Here is a 16,651-nt window from a genome sequence, read left to right on the forward strand (position 1 = left end):
ATAAGGAAGAGGAGGACAGTGCTGCTGCAGACATGTGGTAGTAAGAGAAAGAGGAGGGAGATGCTGCTGCAGACAGTGGTAGTAGATGAAGAAGAGCAGGATAGTGCAGCTGCAGACAAGTGGTAGTAGGTAAGGGGGAGGAGGACAGTGTTGCTGCAGACAGTGGCAGTAAGAGACAGTGGAGGGAGAGGTGGGGGACGCTGCTGTAGACAATATTAGTAAGTAAGGAACGAGTGAGGTAAGTAATGCTGCTGTAGACAACGGTAATGAGGAAGGAGGGAGAGGAGGGCAATGCTGCTGCAGATATGTTGGTAAGTGGAGGAGGATGCTGTTGTAGACCGTTGTAATAAGTGCGGTGCTGAAGGATAATGCTGTCATAAACTAACGAATCTTGTGTAATCCTGCATGTAAAGATGTATTAATGTAGCTTATGTCACCAGTTTGGGTGTTGCACGCCTAAAGGGAATATTCTGTAATGGCCTGTTAGTACTTAAAGGGGTTGTCCAAATCTCTTTTTCAGATAGGTCCCTGATGATAAATGCATCAGAACTTATCCTGCTGTATAAACCCCATTGATCAGCTGTAACATGTGGTGATACCCACTGCCACAGGGCAAATGGGATATCGCTCTAATTACACGAAGTGACAACTGTTTGAGGAATCAACATCGCCATCTTGTGTTCAATATTTGCATTACAACATTTTCGTCTACTAATGTTATTTTTAAGGCTGCTTTCACACTACGTTTTTTTAACATGCGTCCTGAACGTTTTTTTGCTGCAAAAGCGGATGCTGTTTTTCTAAAGAAAAACGCATGTGTTATTTTGCAGGATCCTGCCACTTGACTTGAAGTTTATGGGCGGGCATTAGAGTCATGTGATCGGGAGTGAGGGGAACTGAACATGACAGACTGGAAATTCAGATGCCGCTGGGGAAAAAAAGAGGAGAGATAGAGAGAGGAAGAGAGACAGAAAGAAAGAGATAAAGAGAGAGAGAAAGAAAGAGAGAGAGAGAAAGTGAGAGAGAGTGAAAGAGAGGAAGAGAGTGAAAGAGAGAAAGAAAGAGAAAGACAGAGAAAAGGGAGAGAGAGAGAGTGTGTGAGAGAGCGAGAGAGAGTGAGAGAGAAAGAGAGAGTGAGAAAGAGAGTGAAAGAGAGAGATAAAGAGAGAGAGAGAGTGAGAGAGAGAAAGAGAGTGAAAGAGAGAAAGAGAGAAAAAGAAAACGTGAAAGAAAGAGAAAGAGAGAATAAGAAAAAGCGAGAGAAAGAGTGAGAGAGAAAGAGAGAGAGAAATAAAGAGATGGAGAAAGAGAGTGAAAGAGTGAAAAAGAGAGTGAGAGAGAGAGAAAAAGAGGGAGAAAGAGAGAGCGAGAGAGAGTGAGTAAGAGAGAGAGAGAAAGAGAGAGAAAGAAAGAGAGATAGAGAGAGTGAGAGAGTGAGAAAGAAAGAAACAAACTCACTCTCTGTGGTTTCTGGGCATGCTCAGTACACCAAACAGGATCCTGTCTATCAGCATGCCACCGTTCACCTGCGTTTTCGTGCAGTTTTGTCAGGATCCAGTGACTTACAGTATTTGGACGCAGCTCAAAAATGCTACAAGTAGCGTTTTTAAACAATGTTAAAAAACTGCAAGTCGCTGGATTCTGACAAAACTGCACGCAAACGCATGTGAATGCATGTTGATGCAAGTCCATTGCAAATGCATTGAAATGAAAACGCATTTGCACTGGATCCGCTTTTGCCGCAAAAAACATTCAGGACGCATGTTAAAAAAATGTAGTGTGAAAGCAGCCTTAGATCTCTGCTTGCTTTTAGTGAATGGGAATATTTTAGTCCTATGAAGTCCTAAAACGTGCCACAGCTGATACTTTGGTCCAACAATACCCATATAGTATGTGTTAATGTGACGCCCTGGACTAGTCAGGTCGTCACAGGGTTCTACACAATCTTTCTCTCCCCGTGCAGGACTCAAGCCCCCATGGTTCTGGGAACCCAACCTGCACTACTGCCTCCACCAGCATTCACAAATCCTAGTGACACCCTGCACCACACCCTGTCAGGCACACCAGTGGGCTGCTTAAGCTGGAATAGGAATATTTCAGAAGGAAATTTTTAGATAATTATACAGAACTTAGCGTTGTGACAGAATATACCTATTATTGTTGATAAAACTTAATTTTTATTAAATATACATTAAAAAAAATTTAAACTCAAACAAGAAACACCAAAAAACAAATTCCACAGAGTGAAAAGTTGCCGGAGTATCTTTTTTTTATATCAAATTGAGGCACTCGAGAGATAGGGAGTGTACAACCTTCTTCGTCAGATGTCTCAAGCCGTCAATACAGAAGAAGGGCACAAGGGGAGGAGTTGGTTAACCTTTCCTTATTCTTACCCTATCAGAGTATATTCCTGCCTACCAATGGAGCACATCCTTAGTTGATCGATGCCCCCATTCCTTGGCGGCTCTCCCTTTTCCTTTTCCTATCTTTCCCTCTTCAATTATATTTCAAAGGCCTCTCAAAATAACCTTTACAGCGGCAACCAAAATCACCTAATGTATCCAAAATTAAATGTACATATGAGGAAAAACAGGAATATACAGCATACCCAGGAGTATTTATATCTCCAGAATGTATTAAGAAATTGTGAAAAATTCACTAAAATGTCCCTCAATCCTCTTTCTCCTGCCTAGCAATAGAGTACATCCTTATTTTTTCGATGCCCCCATTCCTCGGCGGCTTCCCCTAATATGCCCTAAATTCCCTACTCACAGTCACAGGGCATCAGTCACAAGGACCTTTTAATAGATAAGAGCAATAGGGTTTAGCAATAGATTTAACACTTATCTGTCATTTCTTGTTATAGGGTGCCTGGATACATCCAAAAATAGTTCTCAAGATCTCGACGCGTTTCACTCCATTTTAATGGTGGACGGAGTTCATCAGGAGTTTTTTCTTTTTTCATATTGGCACAATAGCCTCCTTATGTGTTGTAGCCTCCAGGGATCAGAGTGGTATGATACTTTGATATAAAAGAAACGGTACTCCGGTAACTTTTCACTCTGTGGAATTTTTTTGTTTTTTGGTGTTTTTTGTTTGAGTTTAAAAATTTTGTAATGTATATTTAATAAAAATTAAGTTTTATCAACAATATTAAGCTGGAATAGGGCAGTCCACTAGTGATGTGTCGGTCGCAAACGATCCGACACAAAGATCCATCTCCCTGCTGTGACTGACAGGAGCCGGATCACCAGTGAGAGCCACTAAAATCTCTAAATGGCTCTTTTTGACAATGAAGCCTCGCCCACTCATGGCTAAACTCCGCCTACTCAGCAATCTTAATTGGTCACTTGTAAGTGGGCAGGGTTTAGCCGCGGGTGGGCGGGGGTTTGGCGGCGTTACTATAATCTTAAATATGTGTTCACCTTGGGTGAACACATATTTCATAAGAAGCCAAGAACGATCTGAAAGATCCGGCTCTTTTTAGTGAGCGGAGCCATGGGAACCGGATCACCAAAATTTGCCGTACTGCCCATCACTACAGGCCACCTAAGGGTTAGACAGAGTGGTGGGAGGGGGGAAGTCAGCGAGGGAGGGAGGGAGTGGAGAACAGAGCAGAGCTGAGAGGCAGAACAGAAGTGGCTCCCAAAGAGAGAAGAGCTGGAGGGTTGGCTCCAGGGGAGCGAAGTGAGAGGAAGCTGGGAGTTGGAGCTCCCAGAGGAGGAGAATCCTAGGTCACAGGCAGTGGTTTGGACATAAAGGAGTCGGACCCCCGGTCGCAGGGGATTGAGGCTAGGTGCCAGGACCGGTCTTGGTGGACGGTCAGCAGCCTTGGCCTAATCACCGGTCTGGGTCCGAAGGCACGATGGGGTACATGGACCCTAGGTTGGGGAGAAGGTGTATACAACCCAGCAAGTAACCTGCGGCGGACAGGACCTCTATGGACTGTTCCCACCAGCTCAAAAATCGGGAGCATTAGCACAATGAGGGGGGATAGGGCTTTCCACATAAGCGGCCCACTAAAATCCCAAGAGTGAGCTCCTGAGAGCAGGCTCCTTACTTAGCCACAGTGGGGAGTGGGGCCCGGAAAGCTCCAGGCTGACGGGCCACAAGAGAAAACTAAATTGTTGGTGCCAGAAGAGAGGCCACAAACCACTAAGCAGTACTGCAGGGGACGGGACCCGGACGAGCTCCCCCCAGGAGATAGCGGCAGTCAGAGACTTGGTTCACCCTGTTGTCAGCGTCTGCTTATTTGCTGAGTGAGTACCATTTGATCTCTGCAATCAGCGAGCCTGCGCCTCCCCTGCACCACAATCCTGAGTCCCGGGGTCACCCCCTACCCGTGGAGGGCCACGTCACCGAGCTGCCCCCTTCCATCACCCCGGGTGCTCCCAACGGCAGTGGCGGTATTCCCTGTTATCGCACACCACAGGTGGCGTCTCGAACTGTATATACCTCCCCTGTAAATACCGTCTTCTTCATTTGGAGAGTGGCCCCTAGCCCCCGGGTCCGGAGATCCTCGAGCCACGAGCAATCACCCACCCGGATCCGAGTGGTTCGACCGCTGCAGGGGCGACACATTAATCTCTACCAAGTAATCAATAGGCTGTATTCATTCTTAAAAGGTGTCCGGTTTTTAAGATACCTGCTTGCTGTTAGTGAATGGGAGCAGTCTTCATTGGTTATCACCCTCTTGAAATAATTGGGTTACTGGTGCCGGGGGACAGTTTGCAGGTGCCGGATGTTATGTTATAGCTGCTGGTGAACGAGGCTTAAAAAGGTTATTGGGAACACTGGGCTTCTTTCTAGTCTGTGAGTGGGACACGGGGCTGGACAGAGGTGTCTAGATCCTCCAGCCACATGCTGACATTTCTCCCCGGGTCTGAGCCTGTGTATGAGCCGCACCAGACAGTCTGAGCATTGATGTCCTGGGCCCTTAACAAAGGCTCATTGTCCCCTCAGCCATTGTCATCTCCTCACAGGGGAAGTGACCGACAGGCACAAAATGTTTACTGACCACACAACAGAAGGGCGGCGGGAGAAGACACGTGGGACATATGAGGGACGAGAGTGGCAACGGGAAAACAACTCACACAGAGACTGACCCAGGGACTAGGGATCGGAATGACACCGGACCAGGACTCGCAGGGAGACTCACACAGGCACTAGGGATTGGAAAGACACCAGACCAGGACTCACACAGGGACTAGTGATCAGAGTGACCCCAGACCAGTACTCACATTGAGACTGACATCCAGGAACCAGGGACTGGAGCAGTGACACTGGATCCAGGACTCATGCAGAGACTCACACAGGAACCAAGGTTCGGAATTACAGTGGACCAAGACTCCTACAGAGACTGACATCCAGGAACAAGGGACTGGAGCGATGCTGGGACCAGGACTCACACAGTGACCAGGGATCAGAACGACACCAGACCAGAACTCATTCTGAGACTGAGATCCAGGAACCAGGGACTGGAGTGACACTGGGTCTAGAACTCACACAGAGACTCACACAGGAATCAAGGTTCGGAACGACACTGGACCAGGACTCCTACAGAGACTGACATCCAGGAACAGGGACTGGAGCAATGCTGGGACCAGGACTCACACATAGACGGATGCCCCAGAAGTAGGGACTAGAGCGACAACAGGACTCACAAGGTGACTCACATTTAGAGACCAGTGTTCTGGAGCCTCACCTGACCAGGACTCACAAAGACTCACACAGGGGGGTCCAGGACCGGAGAGACATTGGGATCAAGACTCACACAGAAACTCACCAATAGGGACCTAGGACTGGAGAGACACTGCACCAGGACTCCCACAAGGAATTACACACCAAGTCCTGGGACAGGACCAGACACCAGGACCAGGACTCCCACAGACATTCACTCTCAGGGACTAGAGCAGGGTCTGAAACGACACCAGGATTAGGAGTCACATACAGGGACCAGCAACTAAGGCAGCACCTGATCCAGGACTCACACGGAGCCTCACCACGTCCACTGTATCTAGAGAGGAAGAGGTTGGAGAATGTCGTAGAAACGGTAATTCACGGTAAGAAGATAAGTGTGGTCAGTACATTGACTCACCAGACATTATCATACATGATAGGATTACACCAGAGGTGTACACAGAAATGATGGGGCACATATGAGAAGTCTTACTTATTTCTCCCTTTTGGCCTCCCCCCCCCGAAAAAAAATAATTTGGAGGGGTTTTAGGGTCATATATTGCATAGATGCAGCCATAGAAGGGTATAGCTCCCAACTTTTAAAGCCCTGTGCGATTCACAAACACTGTAATACTCCTTTTGCGGCCCGGTAGAGTATGATGGACAGATGGTGACCACACAGTATGATACCCCCACAGTAAATTCTCCACATCACTCTACCATACACACAGTATGGTGACCGACAATGCCTCTAGCAAAGTATGCTTCTCCCACAATTCCCCCTGTATGATGTCCTCACACACAGCCCCCAACATAGTACTATGCCCCCACAGTCTACCTACACAATATGATGCCCCCAAAGCTCCCTCACACACAGTATGATGCCCCCACAGCTCCCCCACACACAGGGTGATGCCTCCACAGCTCACCCACACTCAGTATGATGTCTCACAGCTCCACCACATGCAGTATGATGCCCTCACAGCTCCACCACATGCAGTATGATGCCCTCACAGATTCCTCACACACAGTATGATGCCCCCAGAGCTCCTTCACACTCAGTATGATGTCCCACAGCTCCCCCACAAACAGTATGATGCCCCCTTGCTCAGTTTGATGCCATCACAGCTCCCAAACACACAGTATGATGCCCCCTGAGCTCCCCCACATACAGTATGATGCCCCACCACTCTTCAACATACAGCATGATATACTTATAGCCCACTATCATAATATGATGCACCCACAGTCCACCATACACAGTATTATGCCTTCACTGCTCCACCACTTACTGTATGATGCCCTTACAGCCTTCCATAATGTCCCCGCATCCCCCACATACAATATGTCCCTACAACCTCCCACACACAATTTGATGCCTCCACAACCCCCCGCATGCAGAATGATGTCCCTACAGCCCTCCACACACTGTATGATACTCTTACAGCCTTCCACACACAGTTTAATGTCACCATGACCCCCCCACACACAGTATAATATCTCCACACATACCTCACAAGGAGAAGCCAAGCCGAATTACACAGGGCCCTATAGTGGCCTGTCCTTCTGCTATTCATGGTATGTCACTGGACTGATTACAGCAGCTCAGTAGACTGTATCACACAAATTAGGAGTACGTATATGGCTCAGATGACAGTATCAGACAAAATAAGCTTAGATATCAGTTATGTTTGGGATAGTTGGTGACCATCGATTTGCTGCAGGTACATACCCCACCACTCTGCATTGCTTAGCAGTATGTCAGTTCAGTATCTTGGGAAAGTGAGGTGACGATAAACTTTATATCTTAAACAGTTAAAATGTAATTGTGGCAAATCAGCGTAACATCACATCTCATCATCCTCCAGCTTCTGGACTGAGTCATTACTTGTCTCTCACAGACATCGAGGTTTTTCTTCAAGGATGGAAGGATCCTACATTCTTCTGTTCCTACTCTTTGGCTTGGCCTCCTTCCAGGACCACAGCGTCTATCGCAACGCCAACCGGAACCAAGGTCTGAGGATGATTTTTTGGGTGCACTATCCAAAATGGGATGTATAGTATACTTTTTTTTTCTGCAATTAAAGAAGGCTTACATCTTGATTATTTTATCTACTAGAGCAGGATTTTTGAAAGGGGACCTCTACCTTCTGGCATGTCATTAGGACATTAGTTAGGAATAATCCCAATGAATTTCTGTCATCTGGGATGTTCAATTCCCAAAATGAACTGAAGAACAATTTAAAGCCCTCTGAAAATGTTAGTGTTGCTGCTGTGAAAGTTTCATAAGGGGAATTTTAGAGTAATGGGAGTACTGACAGGGCTAATAATACTAATAACTTAGGACATCTTTGTACCCATCTCCTTTCCCTAAGCCGAGACCCCTAAAAATGCAAGTGGACCTAGCACTTGCTAAAAAATATGCAATTTTTCACCTGGTGGAAATGCCACTGTTCTCCTGAATCTGGCAATATTTTTCTTTTGTTTCTGCTCCTCTCTATTACTGACATATGGCCCTTTATTCCCTGTATATAAATGTAGTCTATTTAGCCAAGTGGGTGTAGTCTTCTGGAGGACCATGCCCATTTGGCTAAAAATACTAAACTTACATACAAGGAAGTTTTTTTCATATCACAAGTATGGAGTGGAGCAGAAAAAAAGAATAATAACACCGGATTCAGGAGAATAGCAGCACTTACACCAGGCAAAAGGTACATATTTATGGCAAGTTCAGCTCCATTAATTTCAATGAAATTGACTCATGATACCAGATACAGTAAATAATCAAAGGTGGTGCTGTTTCAAAACAAAAAGCAGATATGTTTTTCCAATAATTGAAAGCCCCCTAAATAATTGGGTCCTCCAGAGTGATAAAAAACTAGAACTTAGGTAACCTCTTCTACCATTGCTCTAATGGGCTAAAGAGAACAATTTCTCCAAATAGAAAGGTTGGTTGGATGATAAAGCAATCTTCATGTTTTTTTTTTCTTAGACTACGCTACAGGGAACCATTATCTGCTGAATCCTATCCACAGTGTGATCCACAGCACCCGAGGAGCAAATGTCACCCTTCCTTGTATCATGAGACGACGACCCAGGAGCTATAAGGTCAAATGGAGCAAGATCAATCCTGAAGACCCCCTGGAGAACCTGATTGTCATCTCCAATGGTCAGCACCATAAGAATTATGACAAGCTGAGGGGTCGGGTCAGACTGAGGAGAAGTCATAGACTGGACGCTTCTCTCATAATCACCAATGTGACTTTAGAAGATGATGGAAGATACAAGTGTGAACTTGTCAATGGCCTGGAGGACCAAAGCTTGACGTTATCTCTACAGCTAGAAGGTAAGCTAAGTTGGTGGTTGGGTGACAACATTTAATGTATAGATATGCCCTAGTTGAGTGATAAATGCTAAACTGATGAGTGTCTGAAAGCTGAAATCCCCACGGATCATCAACAAGAGTTTGAGTATAGCGTGAGTCCATGCAAAACCACTGACTCCAATAAAACTCCTTCTAGCTGTGTGTCCAACTTTTGAGACTACCACTGATCTCCAGAATGGGGGAATAACCCCATTCTGGAGATCAGTGGTAGTCTCAAAAGTTGGACACAGATCTGGTTAGAATATTTCTAAAGGTGATCTCTAGCCAAAACAACAATTTTCAACTCTTGATCTTGGCCATATTCTACTACATATCCCAAGTGTATTGATCTGTGGCATCTCTCATTCTTTTCTCTGAGCAAGAGTAGTTGTCATCCCTAAAGATGACCTGTCACTAGGTCAGAAGTGTATAATTTGTGTTCTTGTTTTATTTTTGCTGTGCTCCTAAGTATTTTGTTGTTTTATTTTATATTTTTTTTTTGTAATCCACCTTAAGATTCTGGAGACAATTTTAATGGTCTTTACTGACATGATCCTCAGGGGGCGTGTCTTTAGAATGCTTTTTATTATTAACCTGTGAGCCACACCCCCTTTTAAAGACCAGATAAATTAATACCAAATAAAAACATCCATATCTCTGGAACTGTATGAGGAGTGTTAAAGAAATAAAAAATAATACTGAGGGGAGCCATGGGAATAAAGTAAGGGTAAAAACTGGACACTTTTGATCTAGTAAGTTTTCTGGAAAAAAAAATTGGAGGCATGAGAGGTTGTTCAAAATGATTAAACTAGTAATCCAGTAATGGAATGCACAACTGGGAAATTACATATTTTGGTGAAGTTCACTTTTAATCCCATGGCACTAACAATTGAAGAAAATAAACCACATATTGAGGTATTTATAGACATTCTGTTGTAGGGACAATCTAATGGCTTGAGAAAAATGTTTTTTATTACTAATTTTAGGGGTCGTCTTTCCATATCAATCCAAAGAGGGGCGCTATCACTTTAATTATGTTGAGGCTCTTCAAGTTTGTGAAGAACAAGATGGAAGACTGGCCACTTACTCCCAGCTATACCAAGGTAGTAGGTTGTCATTTTGTTATGCGTGATTAACCTTTAGGAGGTAGCTTATATTTATTTTTTTTTTATTAGCCTGGACCGATGGCCTCGACTGGTGCAACGCAGGGTGGCTCCTGGAAGGCAGTGTTCATTACCCAGTCATTGTCACACGGGAGCCATGTGGGGGTAACCTACCTCCGGGTATACGCAGCTATGGCCCCAAAGACAAGCTTAAAGACAAATATGATGCTTTCTGCTTCACATCAGCACTTAAAGGTAAAACGGGAATTATTAGTGTGTGATTTGGTGCGCCAGGATGTACAAAGGAACGAACACTTTCTGTAATGACCAGCTCTCATGTTAATGTTCAGTCACTCTAGCCCTTATTTTAGCCTTCATCTTAGCTGCTCTAGCCGCTAGTGTACTGCTTAGCCTCAGCTGCTCTAGCCCTTAAGGCCACTTTAAACGCTACGATTTATTTAACGATATGTCGTCGGGGTCACAATTTTTGTGACACACTTCCGTCATCGTTAGCGACGTCGTTGCGTGTGACACCTATGTGCGACTCCGAACGATTGCAAATAGGGTGAAAATCGTTGATCGTTGACACGTCGTTCAGTTTCAAAATATTGTTCATCGTTTGGAACTCAGCAGACATATTGCTACGTTTGACACCCTGCCAACGACGAACAACATCCACACAACCGCCTTGGTCAAACAATATATATCGCTGATCGATGTAGCGCCATTTGAGAGATCTGTACGTGTGACCGCTACAAAACGACCTATGAGCGATCTCGCAAATCGTAACAACGATCTGGGCGTGTCACATCGCTAACGAGATCGCTAGCGATATCGTTGTGTGTAAAGCAGCCTTTAGTTTCAACTTCTCTAATGCTTAGGGCCGCTTTACATGCTACGGGGTCACGGAATTTGTGACGCACATCCGGCGGCGTTAGCGATGTCGTTGCGTGTGACACCTATGAGCGATTTTGAATCGTTGCAAAAACGTTCAAAATCGCTAATCGGTGACATGGGGGTCCATTCCCAATTATCGTTGCAGCTGCAGGTACGATGTTGTTTGTCGTTCCTGTGGCAGCACACATCGCTATGTGTGACACTGCAGGAACGAGGAACCTCAGCTTACCTGCGTCCGCCGGCAATGAGAAAGGAAGGAGGTGGGCGGGATGTTACGTCCCGCTCATCTCCACCCCTCCACTTCTATTGGCCGGCCGCTTAGCGACGTTGCTGAACAGGTATGTGCGTGTGACGCTGCGGTAGCGATAATGTTCGCTACGGCAACGATCACCACATACGGGCCGTACGACGGGGGCGGGTGCTATCGCGCTCGACATCGCCAGCAAATACTAGCGATGTCACAGTGTGTAAAGCAGCCCTTAGTCTATCCCTTGATCTTACCTGCTTAAGTACTTAGTCTAATCCTAAGCCGCTTTACACGCAACGACATCGCTAACGAGATGTCATTAGGGTCACGGAATTTGTGATGCACATCGAGCCTCGTTAGCGACGTCGTTGCGTGGGAAATGTACGAACGACAGCTAATGATCAAAAATACTCACCTTATCGTTGATCGTTGACACGTCGTTCTAATCCCAAATATCGTTGATAGTGCTGGATGCAGCTTGTTCGTAGTTCCTGAGGCAGCACACATCGCTACGTGTGACACCCCAGGAACGACGAACAACACCGTACCTTCGTCCTCCGGCAATGAGGTGGGCGTCACTTTCTTTCGGCTGCTCTCCACCCCTCTGCTTCTATTGGACGGCTGCCGTGTGACGCCGCACGAACCGCCCCCTTAGAAAGGAGGCGGTTCGCCGGCCAGAGCGATGTGGCTAGGCAGGTAAGTGCGTGTGACGGTGACTAACGATATTGTGCGCCACGGGCGATTTGCCAGTGATGCACAAACGACGGGGGTGGGTGCTTTCACGAGCGACATCGCTAGCGATGTCGCTGCGTGTAAAGCCCCCTTTTGTCTTAGTTACTCTGACCCTTAATGCCGCTTTACACGCAACGACATCGCTAACGAGATGTCGTTGGGGTCACAGAATTCGTGACGCACATCCGGCCTCGTTAGCGATGTCGGTGCGTGTGAAACGTACGAGCGACCACTAACTATCAAAATTACTCACCAAATCGTTGATTGTTGACACGTCGTTCCAATCCCAAATATCGTTGCTGGCTCAGGACGCAGGTTGTTCGTCGTTCCTGAGGCAGCACACATCGCTACATGTGACACTCCAGGAACGACGAACAGCACCGTACCTGTGTGTCTTTCATGCGGCTGCTCTCCGCCCCTCCGCTTCTATTGAACGCCTGTCGTGTGACGTCGCTGTGACGCCGCACGAACCGCCCCCTTAGAAAAGAGGCGGTTTGCCGGCCACAGCGACGTCGTAGGGAAGGTTAAGTCCAAGGGACGGGGCCGAGTGATATTGTGCGCCACGGGCAGCGTTTTGCCCGAGACGCACAAGCGACGGGGGTAGGTGCTTTCACGAGCAACATCGCTAGCGACGTCACTGCATGTAAAGCCCCCTTTAGTCTACTAATAAGTCTTAGCTGCTCTAGCCTTCAGTCTATCCCTTGGTTTTAGTTACTCTGGCCCTTAGTCTAGCGATTCGTCTTAGCTGCTTTAGCCTTCTTTTCTCTTAGATGCTCTAGCTCTTAAGGGGGCTTTACACGCAGCGATATCGCTAGCGATATCACTGGTGAAAGCACCCGCGTCGTTTGTATGTCATGGGAAAATCGCTGCCTGTGGCACACAAAATCGTTAGGAGCCATCACACGGACTTGCCTGCCTAGCGACGTCGCTGTTGCCGGTGAACCGCCTCCTTTCTAAGGGGGAGGTTCGTGCGGCGTCTAATAGAAGCGGAGGGGCGGAGATGAGTGGCCGTAACATCCCGCCCACCTCCTTCCTTCCTCTTTGCCGGCGGTTGCAGGTAAGCTGCAGTTCGTCGTTCCCGAGGTGTCACACGTAGCGATGTGCGCTGCCTCGGGAACGATGAACAACCTGCGTCCTCAACAATCAACGATTTTTTGAAAACGAACCACGTGTCAACGATGGATGATTTGGTGAGTATTTTCCATCATTAACGGCCGTTCGTTGGTGTCACACGCAACAACGTTGCTAACAATGCCAGATGTGCGTCATGGAATCCGTGACCCCGGCGATATATCGTTAGATACGTTGTTGCGTGTAACGGGGCGTTTAGTCTAGTCCTTAGTCTCAGCTACTCTAGCCCTTAGTCTAACCCTTCATCTATCCCTTGGTCTTAGCTGCTTGAGCCCTTAGTTTATCCCTTAGTCTTAGTTACTCTGGCCCTTAAGGCTCCGTTACACGCAACGACGTATCTAACGATATATCGCCGGGGTCACGGATTCCGTGACGCACATCCGGCATCATTAGCGATATCGTTGCGTGTTACGGCCGCTCATCTCCGCCCCTCCACTTCTATTATGCGGCCGCTTAGTGACGCCGCTGTGAAGCTGCAGAACCGCCCCCTTAGAAAGGAGCCAGTTCGCCGGCAACAGCGACGTCGCTAGGCAGGTAAGTCCGTGTGACGGCTCCTAACAATTTTGTGCGCCACAGGCAGCGATTTGCCCGTGATGCACAAACGACGGGGGCAGGTGCTTTCAGTGATATCTGGTTTTGGGACGACCTCTCCATGGTGAACGATTTTCACCATTTTTGAGGTCGCTTAAGGTCGCTGGTAAGTATCACACGCTGCGATATCGTTAATGACGCCGGATGTGCGTCATTAACAACGTGACCCCGACGATAAAACATTAACGATATCATAGCGTGTAAAGCCCCCTTTAGTCTCCGCTGCTCTACCCCTTAGTCTAGCCTTAATGCATGAAAAAGTGTTGCCCATCTTGCCAACTCCATCCTGTGGTTGAACAGAGTAAGTGGATTTAAAGTAAAACCCATTGTAAGTTTTTAAAATTCATCATTCACATTACCCACAATAAACATCCAATCACAAAGCACTGCAAAAGCATCAGAATAAATTGAATCTTACTTTGTGAAATGAATACTGAATGATTATCACACTTTTTCTATTACGTATTATATATTATTGTAGAGCAGAACACCAACTCCATCTTGGCTCTAGGAGCCACCAGTAATTTCTTGGTTAAGGGCAGGAACATGGCAGCCCTAAGTCCAGGCCTAATGTGATCCACAGTAAAGCTGAGTCAACTTATTTGCCACAACAATCAAATATATATCTAGAAATAGGGCAAGTTTCTTACGCATTTTGAGCTGCACTGATGCCTGAAACGTGTTCTCCTGTGTTTAGATTTTACTATGGAGAACAGAGCAGAGCATTTACTAGGGGTTCTTTTCATCATAATATCACAATATTCTCCAGCTGCCGATATATTTTGTAGGTTACGTCTACTTTGTCCAGGGCCCGATGACCTTCCGAGAAGCTTCCACAGCTTGCCATGCTCGTAAGGCTGAGATCGCCAAAGTTGGACATCTTTATGCAGCCTGGAAGTTTTTTGGCTTGGATTACTGTGACGGAGGATGGCTGTCTGATGGCAGTGTTCGTTACCCTATCACGGACCCTCGAGAACGGTGTGGAGGACTCCCTGACCCCGGAGTGAGGAGTTTTGGGTTTCCCAATCAGGAGGAGAGATTGTATGGGGTGTACTGTTATGCCGCTACTTAGGCCTGATCATGACGGGTTCAAAGGTTTGGACGAAGTGGATTCTGGATGTTAGGAGACAAAGATGTATTCATGAGGCCAAAAGATGGACATGGTTAAAGGACATCACAATGTAACTGTTAATAATTAAGATGTATGAACATATTAATAAATCAAGTTCACCTTAAATGGCCGTTCCACTTTTGGACACCATCCATATACTGCTACATAAAATAATTTAACTTTCTGTATACTCCAGATTAACATCCAGAGCTGCATTTACAATATTTCTGGCTGAGTTTTGGAGTGTACACGCTCACAGTCCAGTCACCCAGGAAGGCTGGGGCCCGCCTCGGTGATGTCAGGTCAACTGGAAGTTGACCTGACATCACCGGATGTCAGAGGTCACAGAGCCTGGGGTTCACTTGATGGGGATGAGCGGACCACAATCACGCCGCTCAGAGTCAGAATTTACTACACAAGGTATTTGAGAAAAGCCTCCCCTATGAGATTTATATCAATGTTGCCACTAATGCTGAGTATTGAACCACCCCTTTAACTTGCAGAAAAGATGGTCTTTTTGTTGGGCTGCATTAATTTTTAACCCCTTCACCCCCGGGCGATTTTCCGTTTGTTTGTTTTTTTGTTTTCTTTTTTTCATCTCCTTTTTCCAAGAGCCATAACTTTTATTTTTCGGTCAATATTTACATATAAGGGCTTGTTTTTTTGCATGACAAGTTGTACTTTTGAATGACACCATTCATTCTGCCCCATATTGTACTGGAAAACAGGAAAAAGTTCCAAGTGTGGTGAAATTGCAAAAGAAGTGCTAAGAAGTTTGTAATTCAGAAGTTTGTAAAAAAAAAAAGAATTGCACTTTTGAAGCCATTTTCTAAGTCCAGTAGCGTACTCATTTTTTGGTATCTGAGGCTTACTGATGGCTTATTTTTTGCGTCTTGAGTTGACGTTTTTAATTATTCCATATTTGGGTAGATGCAATGTTTTGAACTCCTGTTGTTGAGATTCTGGCATTTTGATTTTTTTTTTATTGCTACGCCCTTTACCGATTAGATGACTTGATTTTATATTTTGATCGATCGGGCATTTCTGAATGCGGATATACCAAATATGTGTATTTTTTGTTGTTGTTTTATTTTCAGTAGGGCAAACGGGGAGTGATTTGAAATTTAACCCCTTCAGCCCGGGGCCAATTTCGATTTTTCATTTTTCTTTTTTTTGCTCTCCTTCTTCGGAGAGCCGTAACGTTTTTATTTTTTCGTCCATCTTGAGATATGAGGGCTTATTTTTGCAGGACAAGTTGTATTTTTTTATGAAACCATTGGTTTTACCATATAGTGTACTGGAAAACCAGGAAATTCCAAGTGCGGTGAAATTGCAAAAAAAGTGCAATTGCACAATTGTTTTGGGGATATTTTATTCACTGTGTTCACTATATGGTCGCTATGAGTTTGTAGGTACCAAAAATATATACTTTTACTTTTATCTAAGGGGTTAAAATAAATTCAGAAGTTTGTCTAAAAAAGAATATTTTTTTTTGCCATTTTCTGAGACCCATAGCGTTCTCATTTTTCGCCTTGAGCTGATGTTTTTAATTATCCCATTTTTGTGCAGATGCTCCGTTTCGATCGCTTGTTATTGCATTTTAAAAAAATTTGCGGTGACCAAAAAATGTAATTTTGGTGTTTGGAATTTTTTTCTCGCCATGCGATATATCGATCAGATTAATTGATTTTATATTTTAATAGATCGGGTTTTTCTGAACGCGGCGATACCAAATATGTGTATATTATTTATTTTTTTAACTGTTTTATTTTCACTGGGGCGAAAGGGGGGGGGGT

The 16,651-nt window shown here is 45.6% G+C and overlaps 1 protein-coding gene across 2 annotated transcripts; it reads left to right on the forward strand.

Annotated features, from left to right (window-relative positions):
• The first annotated feature begins 241 nt into the window (after positions 1-241).
• Positions 242-15,047, forward strand: HAPLN2 (hyaluronan and proteoglycan link protein 2). 2 transcript variants are annotated; one of them, XM_075329913.1, is made up of 6 exons: positions 242-311; positions 7,581-7,693; positions 8,672-9,025; positions 10,030-10,146; positions 10,219-10,401; positions 14,533-15,047. In XM_075329913.1, exons 2-6 carry the CDS (start codon positions 7,603-7,605, stop codon positions 14,814-14,816), a joined length of 1,029 nt encoding a protein of 342 aa, XP_075186028.1. In that variant the 5' UTR covers positions 242-311; positions 7,581-7,602; the 3' UTR covers positions 14,817-15,047. The 2 variants fall into 2 exon arrangements, with proteins under 2 accessions (XP_075186028.1, XP_075186026.1); XM_075329911.1 differs by lacking the exon at positions 242-311 and adding an exon at positions 5,007-6,062 and having other exon boundaries at positions 14,533-15,045.
• The last annotated feature ends 1,604 nt before the right edge of the window (positions 15,048-16,651 follow it).

Source organism: Anomaloglossus baeobatrachus, chromosome 12 (genome assembly GCF_048569485.1).
Source record: "Anomaloglossus baeobatrachus isolate aAnoBae1 chromosome 12, aAnoBae1.hap1, whole genome shotgun sequence".
Classification (NCBI taxonomy): Eukaryota; Metazoa; Chordata; class Amphibia; order Anura; family Aromobatidae; genus Anomaloglossus; species Anomaloglossus baeobatrachus.

Coding starts and splice junctions, on each gene's coding strand:
- HAPLN2 (XM_075329913.1), top strand. CDS start 7,603: ATGGAAGGATCCTACATTCTTCTGTTCCTACTCTTTGGCTTGGCCTCC. Junction 10,147..10,218: donor TTACTCCCAGCTATACCAAG/GTAGTAGGTTGT, acceptor TTTTTTTATTAG/CCTGGACCGATGGCCTCGAC. Junction 10,402..14,532: donor CTTCACATCAGCACTTAAAG/GTAAAACGGGAA, acceptor TATATTTTGTAG/GTTACGTCTACTTTGTCCAG.